Source organism: Neopelma chrysocephalum, unplaced genomic scaffold (genome assembly GCF_003984885.1).
Source record: "Neopelma chrysocephalum unplaced genomic scaffold, ASM398488v2 Primary Assembly neopelma1_60, whole genome shotgun sequence".
NCBI lineage: Eukaryota > Metazoa > Chordata > Aves > Passeriformes > Pipridae > Neopelma > Neopelma chrysocephalum.
Window position 1 is genome coordinate 11,633,169 of NW_020897715.1, and position 16,488 is coordinate 11,649,656.

At 38.4% G+C, this 16,488-nt stretch overlaps 1 protein-coding gene across 3 annotated transcripts in view; it reads right to left on the minus strand.

The window, feature by feature from the left end:
* Positions 1–16,488, minus strand: part of CFAP44 (cilia and flagella associated protein 44) — a 42,952-nt gene that overhangs the window by 7,083 nt on the left and 19,381 nt on the right. For all 3 annotated transcript variants that reach the window (XM_027681125.1, XM_027681124.1, XM_027681127.1), the window contains 13 exons: positions 14,860–15,012; positions 13,292–13,510; positions 12,682–12,824; positions 11,528–11,798; positions 9,531–9,586; positions 8,949–9,111; positions 8,507–8,637; positions 7,321–7,541; positions 6,767–6,932; positions 5,270–5,447; positions 2,883–3,383; positions 1,303–1,506; positions 692–887 (listed from right to left, as the gene is read on the minus strand). In XM_027681125.1, the coding sequence (XP_027536926.1) occupies positions 692–887; positions 1,303–1,506; positions 2,883–3,383; positions 5,270–5,447; positions 6,767–6,932; positions 7,321–7,541; positions 8,507–8,637; positions 8,949–9,111; positions 9,531–9,586; positions 11,528–11,798; positions 12,682–12,824; positions 13,292–13,510; positions 14,860–15,012 (2,602 nt within the window). The remainder of the gene's footprint in view (positions 1–691; positions 888–1,302; positions 1,507–2,882; positions 3,384–5,269; positions 5,448–6,766; positions 6,933–7,320; positions 7,542–8,506; positions 8,638–8,948; positions 9,112–9,530; positions 9,587–11,527; positions 11,799–12,681; positions 12,825–13,291; positions 13,511–14,859; positions 15,013–16,488) is intronic.

Genomic DNA, 16,488 nt, shown 5'->3' on the forward strand with positions numbered 1-16,488 from the left:
ATTTAAAACTTGTGGGTTTACCATTCTACTACACAGATTAATCAACCATGCAAAATATGGAGGCACAAATCTATTACAAAAGCATCACCATTGTCTGCACTTTTTGCTAATCATGTCCCACTTGAAATCAAAAGCCAAGCCAGGAAGAGCACAAGTATTTTAGCTCAGTAGAGCTGCCTAGCCTTAACAGTGTAAAACTGAGTCACTAAGAAATTAAATCCTTTAGTAATATGTTTAGTCCTGTGACTAATAGATGATTGCAGATTAGGTTTATGATCTCTCATCAGTCAATGGGCAGATTAAAGCGAATGTCATGAATGTGACAGACTAATCACTTATCCATAGCTCCCATTGGTACAGCATAGGAAGTACCTATTTAAAGCTTTGCCTCTTCTTTTTACCAATTATCAGTCATCAATATTGACTTACAGGAAGTAAACTGCAGGACCTATCATCAGACCAACTGTAGTCATGTTAGAAACTGAATCACAGCATTGTTATCATTCAGGATGGTTGCCATAGAACACATTGTCTGTATACAAACAAATACGGGTAGATCTGATCTATGGGTTTTTGAACTGACTTGAGTGCTGCATGTACTCAGGGCCCCAGATAGACTGAGAAACATTTACTTGACCACACAGACATACGTGTAACAAATCCATAAAACAAAAAGAACAGAATCTCCAACCTGCTTCTCTTCCTACTTCTTTTTTTTCCACACACTCGATTTTCTTCTTCAGAACCTTGGTCAGAAAATGGGCAAATTCATTGTCTTCTCCAAGGGATGCTTGGAAGTTGGCATAAAGAGCTTTCTTACATTCCCGAAGCTTTAAAATCTCACACTTTTTATCCTCCATTTGTGCAAGGTAGCTCTTCAATTCCAGCTAAAGAAACAAAAAACCTACTTCAGTTAAAAGGTACGCCCATGTGTATGTATATATGATGCATCTGTGAAGATCTGGATATGCAAAACTCATCTTTCTCTCTTTAAACCCATGGTTCAATCAAGCAACACCTAGGAGTATGTTCTTAAAGTATGTGACTTGTCACTTATGCCATATCATGAAGTACCCATTAAAATGCAAACATTAAGATTATGAAAAGATTAAGTATTTGAAGTTAAAAGTGACCGTTCCAGGTTGATCATCAAGAGTTTCTTGGTTTTCAAAATCTAGCACTAGACACTGGATCAGTGCTAAAATGAAGCAAAAGCATGCCACCATTCACTTCATGGCTTGCTTTTGTTTCAACCCGTGCATTAATGGTACTGTTAAATCTAGAGACACGTGGCCTGTTTACTTGTATGGCCTCCTGTTCACTGATGAGGGTGTAAATTCGCTCCTTGAGAAAGTTCTCATGTTTCTCAAGTTTCTTCAGGATAAGCAGCTCTTCACAGTACGTGATGCAGCGCAGGTCAGCATTTTTCATCTGCACATCCATCTTCAGCTTCTTGTGCCGCAAAAGGCGAAGTTCAGCATCAAAGTTGATCACCAGCATGTTGATCTGGAGCACATGAGAGTCAAACAGGAAAAGTATTACGAGTGGAGCTAAACATGTAAATCTAGAGAAAGGAGCAGAAGGGTAAAATTCTCTCTGCCAAATCAACAACTCAGGTATGCTATTTCCTATGGATTACTGAAGCACTTAGAAAGACAAAGTTAACCCCAGATGTTTCTTCGTTCTCAGCTCCATAGTAAAACAATCACCAGGGATTCACAGGAATCTTTCACTGCATTCCACTGCACCCCAGAAATATTTTACTCTTCAGAGAATGCTTTACAGTAGTCTGTAGTTTACAGTAGTTTATGTAGCAATAAATAAGTCTTCTGCCTTGACAGACTTCTTTTGGAATACCTGCCAGCTCTTCCTTAAACATTTACAGTTAAATCAGTACTAGCAGCTGCCAACATTAACTTACATATATGTGACTGTCACAGCAGAATTTGGATATTCCCTCAAAACATTCATATGCATAAACACAAGAGTGTCTGTGTTGGAGAAGACCAAAGAATCAATGGCCCATAGCAGAAGTTAGAGAAAAGATAGCAAGAAATGGAGCAAATGGGTGTAGCTCTGGTACACTCCTCTCTTATACCCTCCTAACTCTGACTTAGGGACATCCTGAGTTTGAAGCAGTGTGCTTGTGTTCAACAGCTTTGAATGGATTTTTCTTCCAAACTTCATCAAATTGTAGCTTCCCCCACATCCTCACACTGAGTTCCAAAGCTTAGCTATTGTTGGGTAGGAAAACTATTTCCATTTGCATGCTTCAAGCTTTCCATGTGACCATTTTATGTGATATCTCTTCTTTTTTAAGAGATGATTCCCACTCTCCTTGTCTATGCTATTCATAATTTTATCACATCTCTACCACTGTTTCAGTTGCTCTTTTTGCAGGCCAAAGATGTTTTATCCATCTAGATGTACCTTTAAAAGAAGCTTTTCCATGACTAATCATTTTGGCTACTCTCTTTTGCACCTTTTCTAATCCTAAAAAATAATTTTTGAGACCAAAGAGTTGGGACTACAGTTATTTAAGAGCTGAGAACATCATGAATCTACAAAGTTGTAGTTATGTTCCTTTTTTAACTCTTTGTAATTTTTCAAGGACTGTCTAACATTTTACTTGGGTTTTTTGCCTATAGTTTCATAGAACAATCAATAAGAAATCTAAGATGTGTTTTTCAAGTAAAAATAGTCAGCCCACAGGTCATAGTTATGGATTTATACTGATTTACACTGCAAATTTGCAACAGTATAATTTTTTTGAACTTCAGAAAGGTAAGAATAGCTGCAATCCTGAGACAAAAAGGGTTTTGGTTTTGTTTCTGATCCAGTGGCCTTGTTTAATCTGACAAAAATAGCTTTTGATTTCCTACCTTTTTAATCAAGGTCTCCTGGAAGTATAGATTTTTTATCTTCTCCCTCTTTAAAATTTCCAGTTCTATTTCTGTTGGCTCTGCTTTCTCAATCTCAAACACCTTCTGCTGCTCTGTGCCCACAGATGATGCTGTGTTCACCGGGTGTGTATCTGCAGCCTGTGCCATGGGGTCAGTCTCCTCTACTGAAGGAGCTGGAATAAACCCACGTCTAAATGCGCGAAATGAGGCAGACCCTTCCAATTGTTCCTGCGGCTTTGCCTTGGCCTGCTCCTCTTTGAACCTCTGGAGGATGTCACTGTTGCACTCAAATTTTTTTTCAGGAACCTCATCTGGGTGTAGCTGAGGGATCAGGGGAAGAGGGAGACGTTCTGACAAATCCAAGGTTGCCTGTATGGATTTCAACTCCTTCACTAAACACTTGATTTCGTCAATAGTAGAAACCTTGAGGTCCCGCAAAGACACAATCTCTTTGTTCATATTTGCTTTCTTCCTATGGATCTGCAACGGAACAACAATTTTTGTAGGATTCCCCAGGAATACTTACATAATAAGAAGTCTTCCCCAACACAAGGTGGCTAACATTATCCTGGATTGTGTTAGGAAGTATTGCCACAGGTCAAGAGACGTGATCCCTCCTCAGCATGGCAAGGTCACATCTAGGGTTCTGTGTCCAGTTCTGGGCTCCCCAGTACAAAAGAGAAACAGTGCTACTGGAGACAGTCCATTGAAGGGCCACTAAGATGATTAGGGAACTGGAGCATCTCTTCTCTGAGGAAAGGCTGAGAGAGCAGGGACTGTTCAGCATGGAGAAGAGAAGGTTTGGGGTGGATGCCATCAGTGTATATAAATACCTCAAGGAAGCGTGCAAAGAGGATGGAGCCAGGCTCTTTTAAGTGGTGCCCAATGACTGGCTAGAGGAGATGGGCACAAACTCAAACCCAAGTGGTTCCCTCTGAACATCAGGAAACACTTTTTTACTGTGAGGGTGACTGAACACTGGCACAGATTGCCTAGTGAGGTTGCAGGGTCTCAATCCTTGGAGATATTGGAAAGCCATTAGGACACGGCCCTGGGCAACCTCCTCTGTATAGCCTTGCTTGAGCAGAAGGTTTGGACTAGATTACCATTAGAAGCATCTTCCTACTTCAGTCATTCTGTGATAAGGAGATGCTATATTAGTTGACCCTTTTCACATGAAATAATAATTGAATGTGATCTATCATTAATAGATTTGGCAACAACTTCTTTGATCTTTATAACAGAAAATAAGCCTATACACCACCTACCTGAAGTAACTGGAATTCTTCATCTATACAAACCTGGAATTTATGTCAAGAACTGTTCCCTTTGTTTGTATTGCTTGTCCTAATGAGTTAGGTTAATCACTGGGTATCTGGTAGCATCAGCACCACAATGAAGTGCTGAAGCCCAAGCATGAGACTAAAATGATCCAAAAAATCCCGAGACTGCAGCATTGATTCTATAATGCTTCAACCTCACTGTCAAAGTCATCCAGCACACAGGGTGCCTGAGATCAGGCAACACGTTCATGAGGATAAGGCTGGAGAAGACTCAGGGCCACTTCACCAGGCAAAGAGAAAACATGCAGCAAAGAGGCTCCTCTGTCAGTAAGCAGGGCAAGAAAGAAGCCTTCCTACCAAAAAGTAACTAGGCAGTTCCAAGTGCAATAGATGTATTTCTTCCCTGTTCTTTTAGATAAAGAAATGTGTCACTCTTTTACACTCAAGCAAAATAAAATGAAAAACAGTTCCTATGAGAAAGACTGGGAGAAAGAAGTCACAAGGAAAGCAACAAAGATACTGCACAACATTTGAGCTTATTGTGTGTTTGTGGTTAAAAGATGTGTGGTAGCTGTAGGAGTCCTATCGCAGCAAGGTGGCTCCAAAAGACCTGATTTCTCAGGAAGATTCCAATGCTTAGTACACAGAATCAGTGATAGCCAAAGTGCAAATATGGAGAGGCCACACTAGAAACACTCATCCTTGCTCACATCTCTGTTTTTGTAAAGGTATTTCATGGAGGGGATGTATTTAGCTCAGTGTTTTACTACATGATAAGAATTTCTGAAGAATTCAAAAAGACGGGTGTTCCTGCTGAAATACTAGTAAAGGTAAACTCTCTTTCTCATTTATAAAGAGCCATCTGAAGATTATCCTGGATTGAAGGTGAAACACTAACAGTTCACAAGAAAAAGGCTGATTTGTAACTAAAGCTGACTCAACACAGCAGTCTGTCCTTCAAGGCCTGTTCCTACATCCACTTTGATTTCCTTTCAAAAAATTTCTTCAGTGACTAATGCACTATCCTCCCTTCCCCCCACCAAAAAAGGGGAAATATACACAGCAACGAAGCAGTTTACATACCAACTCTTTCAGGGATGTAAGCTGCATCATCTTCTTCGCAGTGTTCACATGCTTGTGTTCAGGGAGTTTGTAGTCAGAGGCAGTCTTGAGCTGGTAACATCCCATATTCTCCCGTTCTTCTTTGATCTCCTCAGCATCTTTGGGATTCTCATAGTCATTGCGAGGTTTGCTCTTGTATCTGGTAGGTACAAAATAAAGCTGAACTTTAAGACAGAGAGAATACAGATGAACAAATGGGGTGATTTCATACCTTCTGATTTGTGCAGCAAGGTTTGGAAAGTGAATGAGGAATCAAGGATGATAAGCCTCTTTCAGAAAAGAATGGCTACTCTGGCAAGAATATCCTTGCACACTTGAAAGAAAACCTCAGATTAATTTTTTCCCCTAAGAATTCTTAAAACATAGTTCTGCTATGGGACAGTTTAAACCTTCGCACTCAGACTGAGTTCTGGGTTAAGTAAGTACATGCTGCTCTCAATTTCAGGGAGCCACGTGTCAGCAGTCTACCAGCCTGTAGCACAGAATATCTTATCCTACTCTATATTGTTAAACACTCGATAACCTTAAAAGCCTTGTATTCTGACTCACATTGGTCCCATTCCCTGTTATTCATGTCTTAATGAAGAACTTCTGTACTTCCACGAGCATAGAATCATAGAATGGTTGGGGTTGGAAGGAACCTTAATGATCATCTAGTTCCAATCCTCGTGCCATAGGCAAGGGCACCTTCCACTACACCAGGTTGCTCAAAGCCCCATCCGACCTGGCCTTGAAAAAAATTCATTCAAAGATATTACTTAGGTTAGACATTAGGAAAAGGTTTTTCACCCAGAGGGTGGATGAGCAATGGAACAGGCTCCTCAGAGAAACAGTCACAGCACCAAGCCTGACAAAGTTCAATAAGCATTTGGACAACGCTCTCAGGCACATGGTGTGATTCTTGGGGCAGTCCTGTGCACGGCCAGGAGCTGGATGTCAGTGATCCTTGTGGGTCCCTTCCAACTCAGGATATTCTATGATTCTGTGAAATATGTCCTGCCACTCTTTCTTGCCTCTCAAAGACCATCATGGAGCATGAAGGCCTATTACAAACACTGACATAATGGCAGTAATGTTCACACCACTGACCTAACCCACCTGTTACAGTATCTGCTCCATGTGGTGCTGGCAGGATTAACAGAGAGTTGACTGTAATGGCCTAGGTGTCTCTCAGTCATGATCAATTTAGACACATTTTACTGCCTATCTGAAAATGCAACTACCTAGCTGAATTCAAATTTCTTAATAGCTTAGAAGAACCATAGTAACTAACTGAAATATTTTAATGCTCTCTTGAGATTCAGAGATACATGAATATTCATCTATTTTAATTACAGCCCTTAGAAATATAAAAACCTAAGCAGAGAGATTATAGTGCCATATGACAGCTATATAGCATTACTTGACCTCAGACAAGAAGCACAACTAAAAGGGCACAGAGTCCAGTTCAAGACTCACAATTCATCCCACTGTGCCTTCCTCTTCACGATCTTGGCTTTAATTTTGTCAGATTTCTCAACAATTCTTCTGATTTTCTCACGTTTCATTTCTATATAACGTGCAGTTGGCTTCTGGACCTCTGGCATCTTCAGCTCTTCAGCCTCATCCACAAAAATTCTAATATCTGGACCAAAAAATAACTATGTGAAGTTATAAATACCATGCAGCACAGTGCAGTCCCAACTACTGGAAACCCCCTGAGACAACTCCTGTAGAGCTGATGTAAATCAGTATAGTTACAGTGTAGTGGAGGTTCTGAAAGTATTCAGGTTCTTTGACCTGACTCTTAGTCACATTCTACCCATGGGGCTGATAGACAATTTGTGACATTGACCTAAACATGGAAAACTATGTATGAGTGTTACTATGTATGTTGGTACTGAAAAAACATACCACACTATATTTCTTTACCTGTGCTTACACTTATTATTTCTTTAGCTTGGACTCAGGGAAACAAACTGAGATGAAAGACAGAAACCATATTACTGCAACATTTAAATAGTTATCATTACCACTATGTATATGCCTTGTCTCTGTGCTGATCTCCCTTTCTTTTGCTGCTTCTGCCTGTTTAAGTGCTCTCCACTTGTCTCTAAGTACTTTCCACTTGCTGCCCACTTGTTTCTTATCTTGGCTGTATTTCTCAGTCACTGGTAGAAGTTTGTAGGTGGAAATCTGATGATTGCTTTGAATAGCATGAACAACAACAGTAAATTCCAGTGAGTCCCGAAACCTGAAAAGCCAAATTAGAAAAAACTGTCAGTAAAAATTTAGTCAGTAGGCACAACATACCATTTTGCCTTGACCAAAAGGACATGAATAGTGTAGTTTACTTATTGCATATGCAATCATTACATGAAAATTCTCAAGTCATAAGTAATATATAAGTGCTATAAGTAATATAGCATATGCTATTACAGCATAACATCTGACACTACCTATTGACATTTATCCAACCTAGGAATGGAGACGCTCAAGAATAAACATATTAAGACCTCTCCCAATATTGAAACTTACACCAGGTTCTTCATGAGAATAACTTTCATCTTCCATTAAGGAATTATTAAAAACATGCTCATTCAAGCCTTTTTTCCAGTCACACACTCTGTGTGCCTAAGGTGTCTTTTTTATTGTGTATTATTTATATTGTGTATTTATTTTTAGGAATTCATTTTTTGCTAGACATTTAGATCTACGAAAAGCAACTCAAAATGCACCTCATGTTTCAACTTGTGTTCTTGAGGAAGTTTTTTTCATAACTTTAAATTGTATAGAGAACTCTGTGTTAGCAATGACACTAAAATATCTAATGGACATCCAACATGTCTGAAAAACAGGCATTCATTTCACAGGTTGTTCTTCAACATTTCAATAAGAGTTCTGAACTTAGAGGTAAAACTCCAGGCAAACAGTCTCAACCAGCTTTCTTGATATAGAAGTGAATCAGAATGAAGCTATTTCTTTCATTAGACTATCTGAATTTTTACCAAAGATTCAAATGAACTAATTTCACACAAATATCAATATGTACTCTCATGTATGTTCCAAATAAAGTAAGAACAGAATTATAACAGAACAGATGAAATATTGACTATATGAGGGAGAAAAAACATCACATTCTTTTCCTTGTTGGAGGCACAACTTCATAAACAATAAGTCCCATGCAAGGTCAGAGGGAGAAGTAAAAGTGGTACTTACTGTTTTTGTAGTTTCTGCAGTCCAATCAACTGCTTCTCTTGCTCCCAAGCCAGCTCCTTTTGCACTGACTGGATTCTCTGTGCTTTCTGTCTATCCAGCTCCTCAAAGATCCTATGGTCCATCTCATACTCCTGCAGAAAGATGGAAAACCCAGCATCACATTATCTTGGCTACTAGGTCTTGATAATAAATATTTTTGTCCAGGTACTTTAGTTCCATGCACATCAACACAATCCTTTATTTCAGAAGCTACTTGGATCTGCACAGAGAACCACATTTTTCTCCTATACTTCTTAATTGGCACAAATCATCAGCAGTGATTCAGAAGTTCCAGCAACTTAATCCAAAGGGTTGGACATCTTTGGCCCCAACATGATCGGCAGCAACATTTTGGAAGAAGGAGCCTCCAAAGTTAAATGACCCTCATAAAACCCAGATGTACCTCTCTGCGCAGCTGCATGTGCTTGGGCAACTCCTGATTCTTTTGAAGGAGAAAAACAAAGTCATGTCTCAGTGCAATTATCTCCTGTCTTTTCTTATTTTTCTTTTCTTCGGCTTCCTTCATTATCCGTTCAGACTCCTTTTTCTGCTTGACTTCCTCAATACTGAAAATGAATGAAAAAGGAAATAGTGTTATTTTAATGAAAGAGAGGAAAGATTACAGTTTATGTGACCTTTTGGATTTCCTTGACAGCCTTCAATTCCCAGTGAACTCAATGGCTCTTAATGTAACTTAGAAAGGAATCATCTTCCTTCATATCTGTACGTTCCTAGCATCAAGGGACTTTGACCCTGTGTTGTCACTGTAGCCTGAAGTTAAGTTAAGTCCCACAGTACCATATTTGAATTACTGCCATAGAAAAGTATGGAAAGAAAGCATGAAAAACTTTTTGTATAACAAAGAAATTACCCAAATTCAGGTCAACTTCTCTCTCCTCTAAGTAGGATAAAAGAAATAAGTTGTGTGAGGAAAGAGCTACCAACACTTGGAAATCTCTTTCATCATTATCTAGGCATCTCTTACTTGTAGGCATCAGGATCCTCAATGTCTTCAGCAGCCTTCTCCTTCTCAAGACCAATCTGGAATAAAAATGTTGTCGTCTTTAAACAAGCAATAGTAGCTTCAACAGACAATAAGGCTTTTATAAACATTGAGACAGAGCTCCCATTGCCTCTCACAAAACCAAAAGAAATCTTCATGTTCAATATTACTATATGGGCCTTAAATATTAGGTTTTAATGTTTCAAGAAGAAAAAGCAATGAAGCTGGCTTTTATATGTAAAAGAACTAATGAAACACAATTCCTAGGGACAGAGAACACAAATCCTATATTCTCCCCATCAACATTAACCATTTACATCATTGCTTGTCCTAACTTCACTCTGTCCCATAACATCTTTGGTTCTCCCAGACCCAATTCTCTTGTCTCCCCTCACTGCCACACTGACAAGAGTCAACATATCCTGGGCTAATTCCAAGTAACATGTGTAATTAATCTGGTTTGCTTTTGCTGACTGCTTAATGGGTTCACAATTATTAGCTGTGAAGTATGACAGATGGATGGACACTGCATTGCACAAGCCTCATTTCCCTGGGCAATTATGCTCTAAAAAAAGAGGGGGCCTATCACCCAACAATTTAGTTGTACTAAATTGATCTGTAATTTAACTCAATTAGTTTCAGATGATTTGTATTTCATTCTCTAAGAATCTCATTTAGTTTAATGAAGATAGAATTTTTAAAATCTTCCACATGACTTAAAATTAGAATAGATACTTAATGAAAATATACTTCGAAAAGAGAAAAACTCTATTAGGATAGTCATTAAGCAATGTTGCTAGCCTGAACAATAGAAATTGACCATAAGGATCTTTATATAGAGCTACTTACATATTCAAAATTATAAAACTGTATATATGCTTTATAATTGTATATTAATCACTTCTTGTAGTACTGGAGCTAGCAATACTCTGATATCAAAGGTTCCAATCATTCACTTATAGAAAATAACTCTGAGTCTATTCTCAGTGCTGTATGTTCTTGTGATACTGGTAAAGAATTCCAACTAATCATGAACAATGCGGCTGAATGACCAAAATCACAATTTCTTCTGTCCCCATTGTCAAGCATCCTTCAAAATGTAGTTACCAACTAGTATTAACAGTATTTAAACATTGAATTTATTCTCTTGTGACACTTTCAAGACTTTTAAACTGCACTGAATGTATATCTACTGGAATATTAATTGCATGAAAGCACTTCTTTACTCAACAGGTCTCATTGCTTCTTTCAAGCTATATTTATTTAATTCAGATACTCTAGAGATTTTTTAAAAATTCAATAAAGTCTGAACATTTTCAGTGGGGGAATTGAGATCTCTTTTCTTGTGTATTATCAATACAACTGTTATTCCAGTGTCATCCATTCAAATGTGCTAGAGATGATGAGCACTACAGTGATTACAGGACACCTGTAAACTCATTACTGTGAATGCTGTCCAAGAGTGAAAGAGCAACAGGATCAGCATCATGGTGTGCTATTTTGCAAGTGCAAAAAAGCCAACTTGTGAATTTTAAACGAATGGTACTAGACGCATGGAGAAACAACACATTTGGTATTCTCCAACATTATTTCTAGAATCCCCATCCAGAGCAGAATCATACTTTACGGGAATTAAACCTAAGACAGCTAAGAAGTATGACAAATCCTTGTGGTCCTGGCATTCTAGGGATTTTCATAATTACACCTCTGAGTGGGAAAACATTGGTAGAATATTACATACGAACAACATATACCATGTTTATTTGGAGAAAAACAAAAAACATTGAGAAGGAACAACACAGTCACAGTGCCTGTTTATTAGGGAACACTTTGCAAGAGCTATTCTTCTAAATTGTTTGGAAAACCTCAGCTTTTGCTATGAAAGACCTATGATGTCAAATAAGTGAACTTTGTTTTGCCCATCTACAGTACTTTCATAACAAAGAGGCCTAATTTAGTAAAAGGGGGTAGCAACTTACCCTTGGAAAGGGGATTTCGGCTTTTCGCTCTAGGGGAACATCCTCCTGCGACAAGATGTTGAATGTAAAAATGTTTCCATCTCCACCACAGGTAATCAGAAACCTATCATCATAGCTAGAACAGATCCCCTGGATCTGGCCATCATCATTGTCATGTATATTGAGGGACCAGTATTCCTTCACGGTATTCACAGAGAGGTTTTTTTTAGGGAGAGGATAAACACGCAGTGAGCCGTCCTGCATCCCAAAAAACATCAGTGGACTGCTGGCGCTGTCAAATAAGCAACGAGAAACAGTAATAGCAGACAACTTGTAACAAGTAAACTCAAAACATGATACTTGAAAAGATCTAATCTAGCTTAATAAAAGTCACTTTCCCAAGTTTGGAAGCTGGGAGCAAAGTATTTGGATCATTTAAAGTACGTGTGATTCTGCTATAAAAGTTTTTTCAGCTAACTGGCTGCTCAGGAATGTTCCAACACTTGCTAGGTATCATGGAACTAGTCTCAACCCTGAGTAGGGCAGTGTAGCAGACACCAAGTTAAAAGCTACAAAAGCAGTTTTTCCTCCCTGCTTCCCATTTAGTACAGATGGTGGTGAATGCAGCCAGCAGTATATTAAAGCCTAACTAAAACTGCCTCCTTTGATGCAGAACATGCCTAGTCTTACAGGGAACCTAATTCTGTGAGTCTGAAAAGAATCCACCCTTTTCATTCATATAGTTCACAGAATGTCCAGAGAAGCCTATATTCTTCACACAAAAGGGATGGACTGACCCCTCCATGTTCTCCTTGAGGGCTCTTTGATAACCATGAAAAAGAACTGCAGTTCTGGGGATCACGATATGGAGGGACCTCTAATGGTTCACCTGGAGTTCTACAATCTAGGGTGTTTGAGTCCTAATCAGTACTTAATTAGAAATCAGACTTTTTCATCTTTGAAGGGCTTTTTAAATTATTCTGTCAGACACAAGACACAGCTACGTCTATTAGGAATTTTAAGTGAAACTCAATGCCAAGAAAACTAGAGAGAGTTCCTGCATACTAGAGTTGAGCCACAATTAAAAAGGGACTAAGGAGCGTGCACTCCTCCCTTCCAAGTTCAATTTCATCAAGCTTTATCACAGAGCTATCTGTTACATTACAGCGTTTTACCAGAAGGAGATTTGGTGAATGGGATTGTTGTCGGTGTCCTCAATAGGAATCACTTCAAAGGGTTCATCTTTCCTCTTTTCAGGGTCTTCTTCATGATCATGTGAGAATTCACAATGATAGAGAAACCCTGAGTCATATCCACCCTGAAGAAGAGGACCACAAAGAAAAGGTGACAAAAGAAAACTGAAGCAGCTCACCAGGTAAATGAAATTTTCAGAACGATTCTATAATATGTTAGAAAATGTTACTTCCAAACACCTAAAGATCCTATTTATCCACAGACAAAAATCTGTCATGATCACTGGCATTACAAGCCATTCTACCAATATGTTAAGATTCTATCTTCTGCCTGTGAGGAAACAGCTTAGTCTTTGTGCCCATTCAAGCATCACCAACAGGGATACCTACTGGAAATTACCAAACAAGCTGAATTGGAGTGACACTGCTGGTTTATTTCACAAAGACCACTGAAACTATTAAGTATGAAGGGAATTCAATGTCCTAGAGATGGCAGGTTTCAAAAAATCAGGTTTTTTATAAGGCACTCATATGTGAAGGGAAAGTTGTCACATCATGCAATCCCATCAACACGAAGTAAAAACTGATTTACCAAGGAAAGCCAAAATCTTCCTGGTGTTGAATAAAAACCACAGAGGATGGGACTGGGTTCCTCTGGTATGTAGAGAGGTGGCAATGGCTCTTCTTCGGGTTCCTCTTCAGGTTCTTGTTCTACCTCAAGTCCCATCTCCTTTTGCTCCTTTATCCATTGAAGCCTTGCCTTCTCCTTCTCCTTCTTTTTTTTCTCTCTCCGTGCAATCTCCTCTTCCAGCTATTACAACAAGCAGAGAAACACAGGGATATGAAACCAAGGCACTGCATGCATCACTGACTGAAGGAGTCTCATAAATGAAATCCAAGGTGGTCCTGGCATTATACGTATGGAATATCTAGAGAAATCTCTTTTCTGTCAGCTAAGCAGAGATCAACCAGACTTCATGGGACTCTCCAGTGGAATGCCCCATTTCCCTTCTCTAAAGTATTTTAACTCATGGTCCTTTGAAACAGAAATAATTCTGTATAAGAAGCAGACTTCAACATGTCCTCAGAGAGATTATTCCAAATATTCACCACTATGCATACTCCTTCTGCAGAACTCTTAAGTCCTATCCTCTGCCTGCCCAGAAGAAAGAAAAGTACTAGAAAGTTGAACTCAAATTCCGAAGATCTAGTGCATCATTGCTGTAGAGAAAAGGAGAGAAGCTGTAATGGACTTTACTTTTCCTTAACAATGAAGGGAAGATGTGCAGAGTTATCAAATCTTTTAAACTCCTTTTCCATTCAAGCCTACTGTAGCATAAACAAGTATCATTCTCTAAAACAGGATCTTCCTAAGAAGATACTAGATAGCAAATCATAATGAAAGGTCTGGAAGGGATCTCAAAAAAACATTGTTTTTCTGAAAGCCAAAATCAGCAAAGCCTTAAATATTATGAGCTGATGTTTGTCTGATTTACCTTTTTAAAATCTCCTGCTCTGGGGACTCTACAGCCCAGGAAAACTATTTCAGTGCTTCACCACTCTTACTGTGAGAAATCTTCCCTTGCATCTTATCTAAAACATCCTTGTTGTAACTTATTAATTACTGATATATTTCTAGAGGAAAATTAGAGCAATTAATATTCTTTCTCTCTGTAGAAACCTTTTCAATTTTAAAGATTTATAGTGTCTCCCAACAATATTCTTCTCCTTAGATTAAAAAAAAACACTCAAAAAAACCCCAAAAAGCAACCCCCAACAAAACTCCACAGATATTCTTTTAATCTTTCCTTTAATATGTATGCTTTGTGATCATTCTTGTAGATCTTCCCGGGAAAAAAACACCAAGAAATCTTTCTCCTGAATACTGACTTCTTCCAACTTATAACATGAAATGAAGCTTTGCCTGACATTCAATAATACACCACTTTCAGTGTGATGTATGTTCTATTTGAATAAACAAACAACAACTTGTAACTTTAAATGTTGGAGCACAGCCACAAATGGACTCTACCTAGCCTTCCCTTTCAAAAGCTTAGCAAAAATCCGATGATGCAATACAGGGACCAGAAACCTTTTCGGGTAGTTTTTTCCTCTGGCACAACGAAGAACATGAAATTCTGCCACAGGAGAGTTTTTTACCTTGATTCGGGATTTAATACTATAAAAATGGAAGTATTGCGTCGGCAGGTTTTTTATTTGATAGGTGGACACTGTATCCTGTTCCTCAGGGAGAGGGGCAGGAACCTGGACAGCAAAGCCATTCTCACAAAGGATAAGCAGTGTGCTCTTCTCCTGTATAAAAACACAAAAAATACAAATATAGGGCAGACGTATATATGAAATCAAGACTTAAGACAAAAAAAGTTAGTCAGAAGATGCATAGGGACAAAGCCAAACTCCAGCCACTCTTAACTGTGCTCTTATTTAAATGGACACTTTTAAATAGACATCAGAAATCAGTGAGCTTCTTTTATGCTATACATGCTAGGCAAAGCTGAGGAATTGAAGAAGTCCTTGCCATGTACAAAGCAGCTATAATTCTGACATTGCTTACCTTGGAAGCACCATGATGATATTTTGGGAGTTTGCTTAAATTAAAAGATGGATCTGACCCAAGAGTTAGGAGCTGAGGTTTTGGGTTGATAATTGCATGAAATTTCATATGTTTCTATACTAAATAAATCCTTTATATCTTCAAGACTTGGCTCAGAGTTTTGTCAAATGCTATTTAGCTTTGAGTTTGTTTGTTCTTTGATAATACGTGCCAAGTCCTTTAAAATGTAAAAGTTAGGAAGAATAGGTGAGGATAATAATTATTTAGAGTTTTGAGATTTTACAAGACAAGTGTGTGTTTAGTTTCAATGTGGAGAATAGAGAGATAAGTTTATTTTATCTGATCCATTACTAAAAATGTGCAAAAAGGGCATATTAGAGTTGCTATGGAAACCTTAACCAGGACTGATATGGTTTTGTTTCTATAAGACCTCTGTTTAAAAATGCATTCATTAAATGTAATGTATTTAATCACCAAGGTGCTTTTTTAAAACACAAAAATAAGTAGTGTAACACTCAGATGCTTGTACTATGTTTAGCAGACGTTCACATCTAGCAATGGAGACCTGACACTGGTAGACAAAACTACTCAGTCAGAATCTAACATATCCAAGATATAATAGGTGCTTTTTTAGTAAGTAGGAGTACCTTATCTTCAAGGAAAGGACCCAAAATGCAACTGTCATATTGAGATTTGTCACATCAGCAGTAAGACAGAATTCATACCAGTCCTTTTGCCAGCACAGTCTTCAGAAACTGCAATGAACAAGCAGTAATACCAACACCTTGCCACTGTGCAACTGTATAACATATCTTGTCAGCATCTAAGTATAATGAACAGTCTCTTCTCTAAATAGGGATACTGGACCAACCCAAATTTCAGATGTTACCCTAAGCCTACAATACTTAGCAAGAATCTATTTGGATATGTCCTGACACGCTTCAAACACAGAATGTGAATTCCAAGAAGCATCCAAAATCTTTCTTAATGTGGTCCAAAAGCTTTGCAAAAGCCTGTTTTAACGTGGGCAGGAGTCACAGGCAGTAACATTCAAATAACCTCTTTTACGAAAGAAGACTGAGACTTTCCAAAAGAAAAGGAACAAGATTGTTTCTTCAAGGCAGGAGCTCAAAAAGCATAGCAAAATCTTGTGGTTTGCATTATCCAAGGTCCAAAATATATTCAAAATGACTGAACCAGTGATACAGCTACAC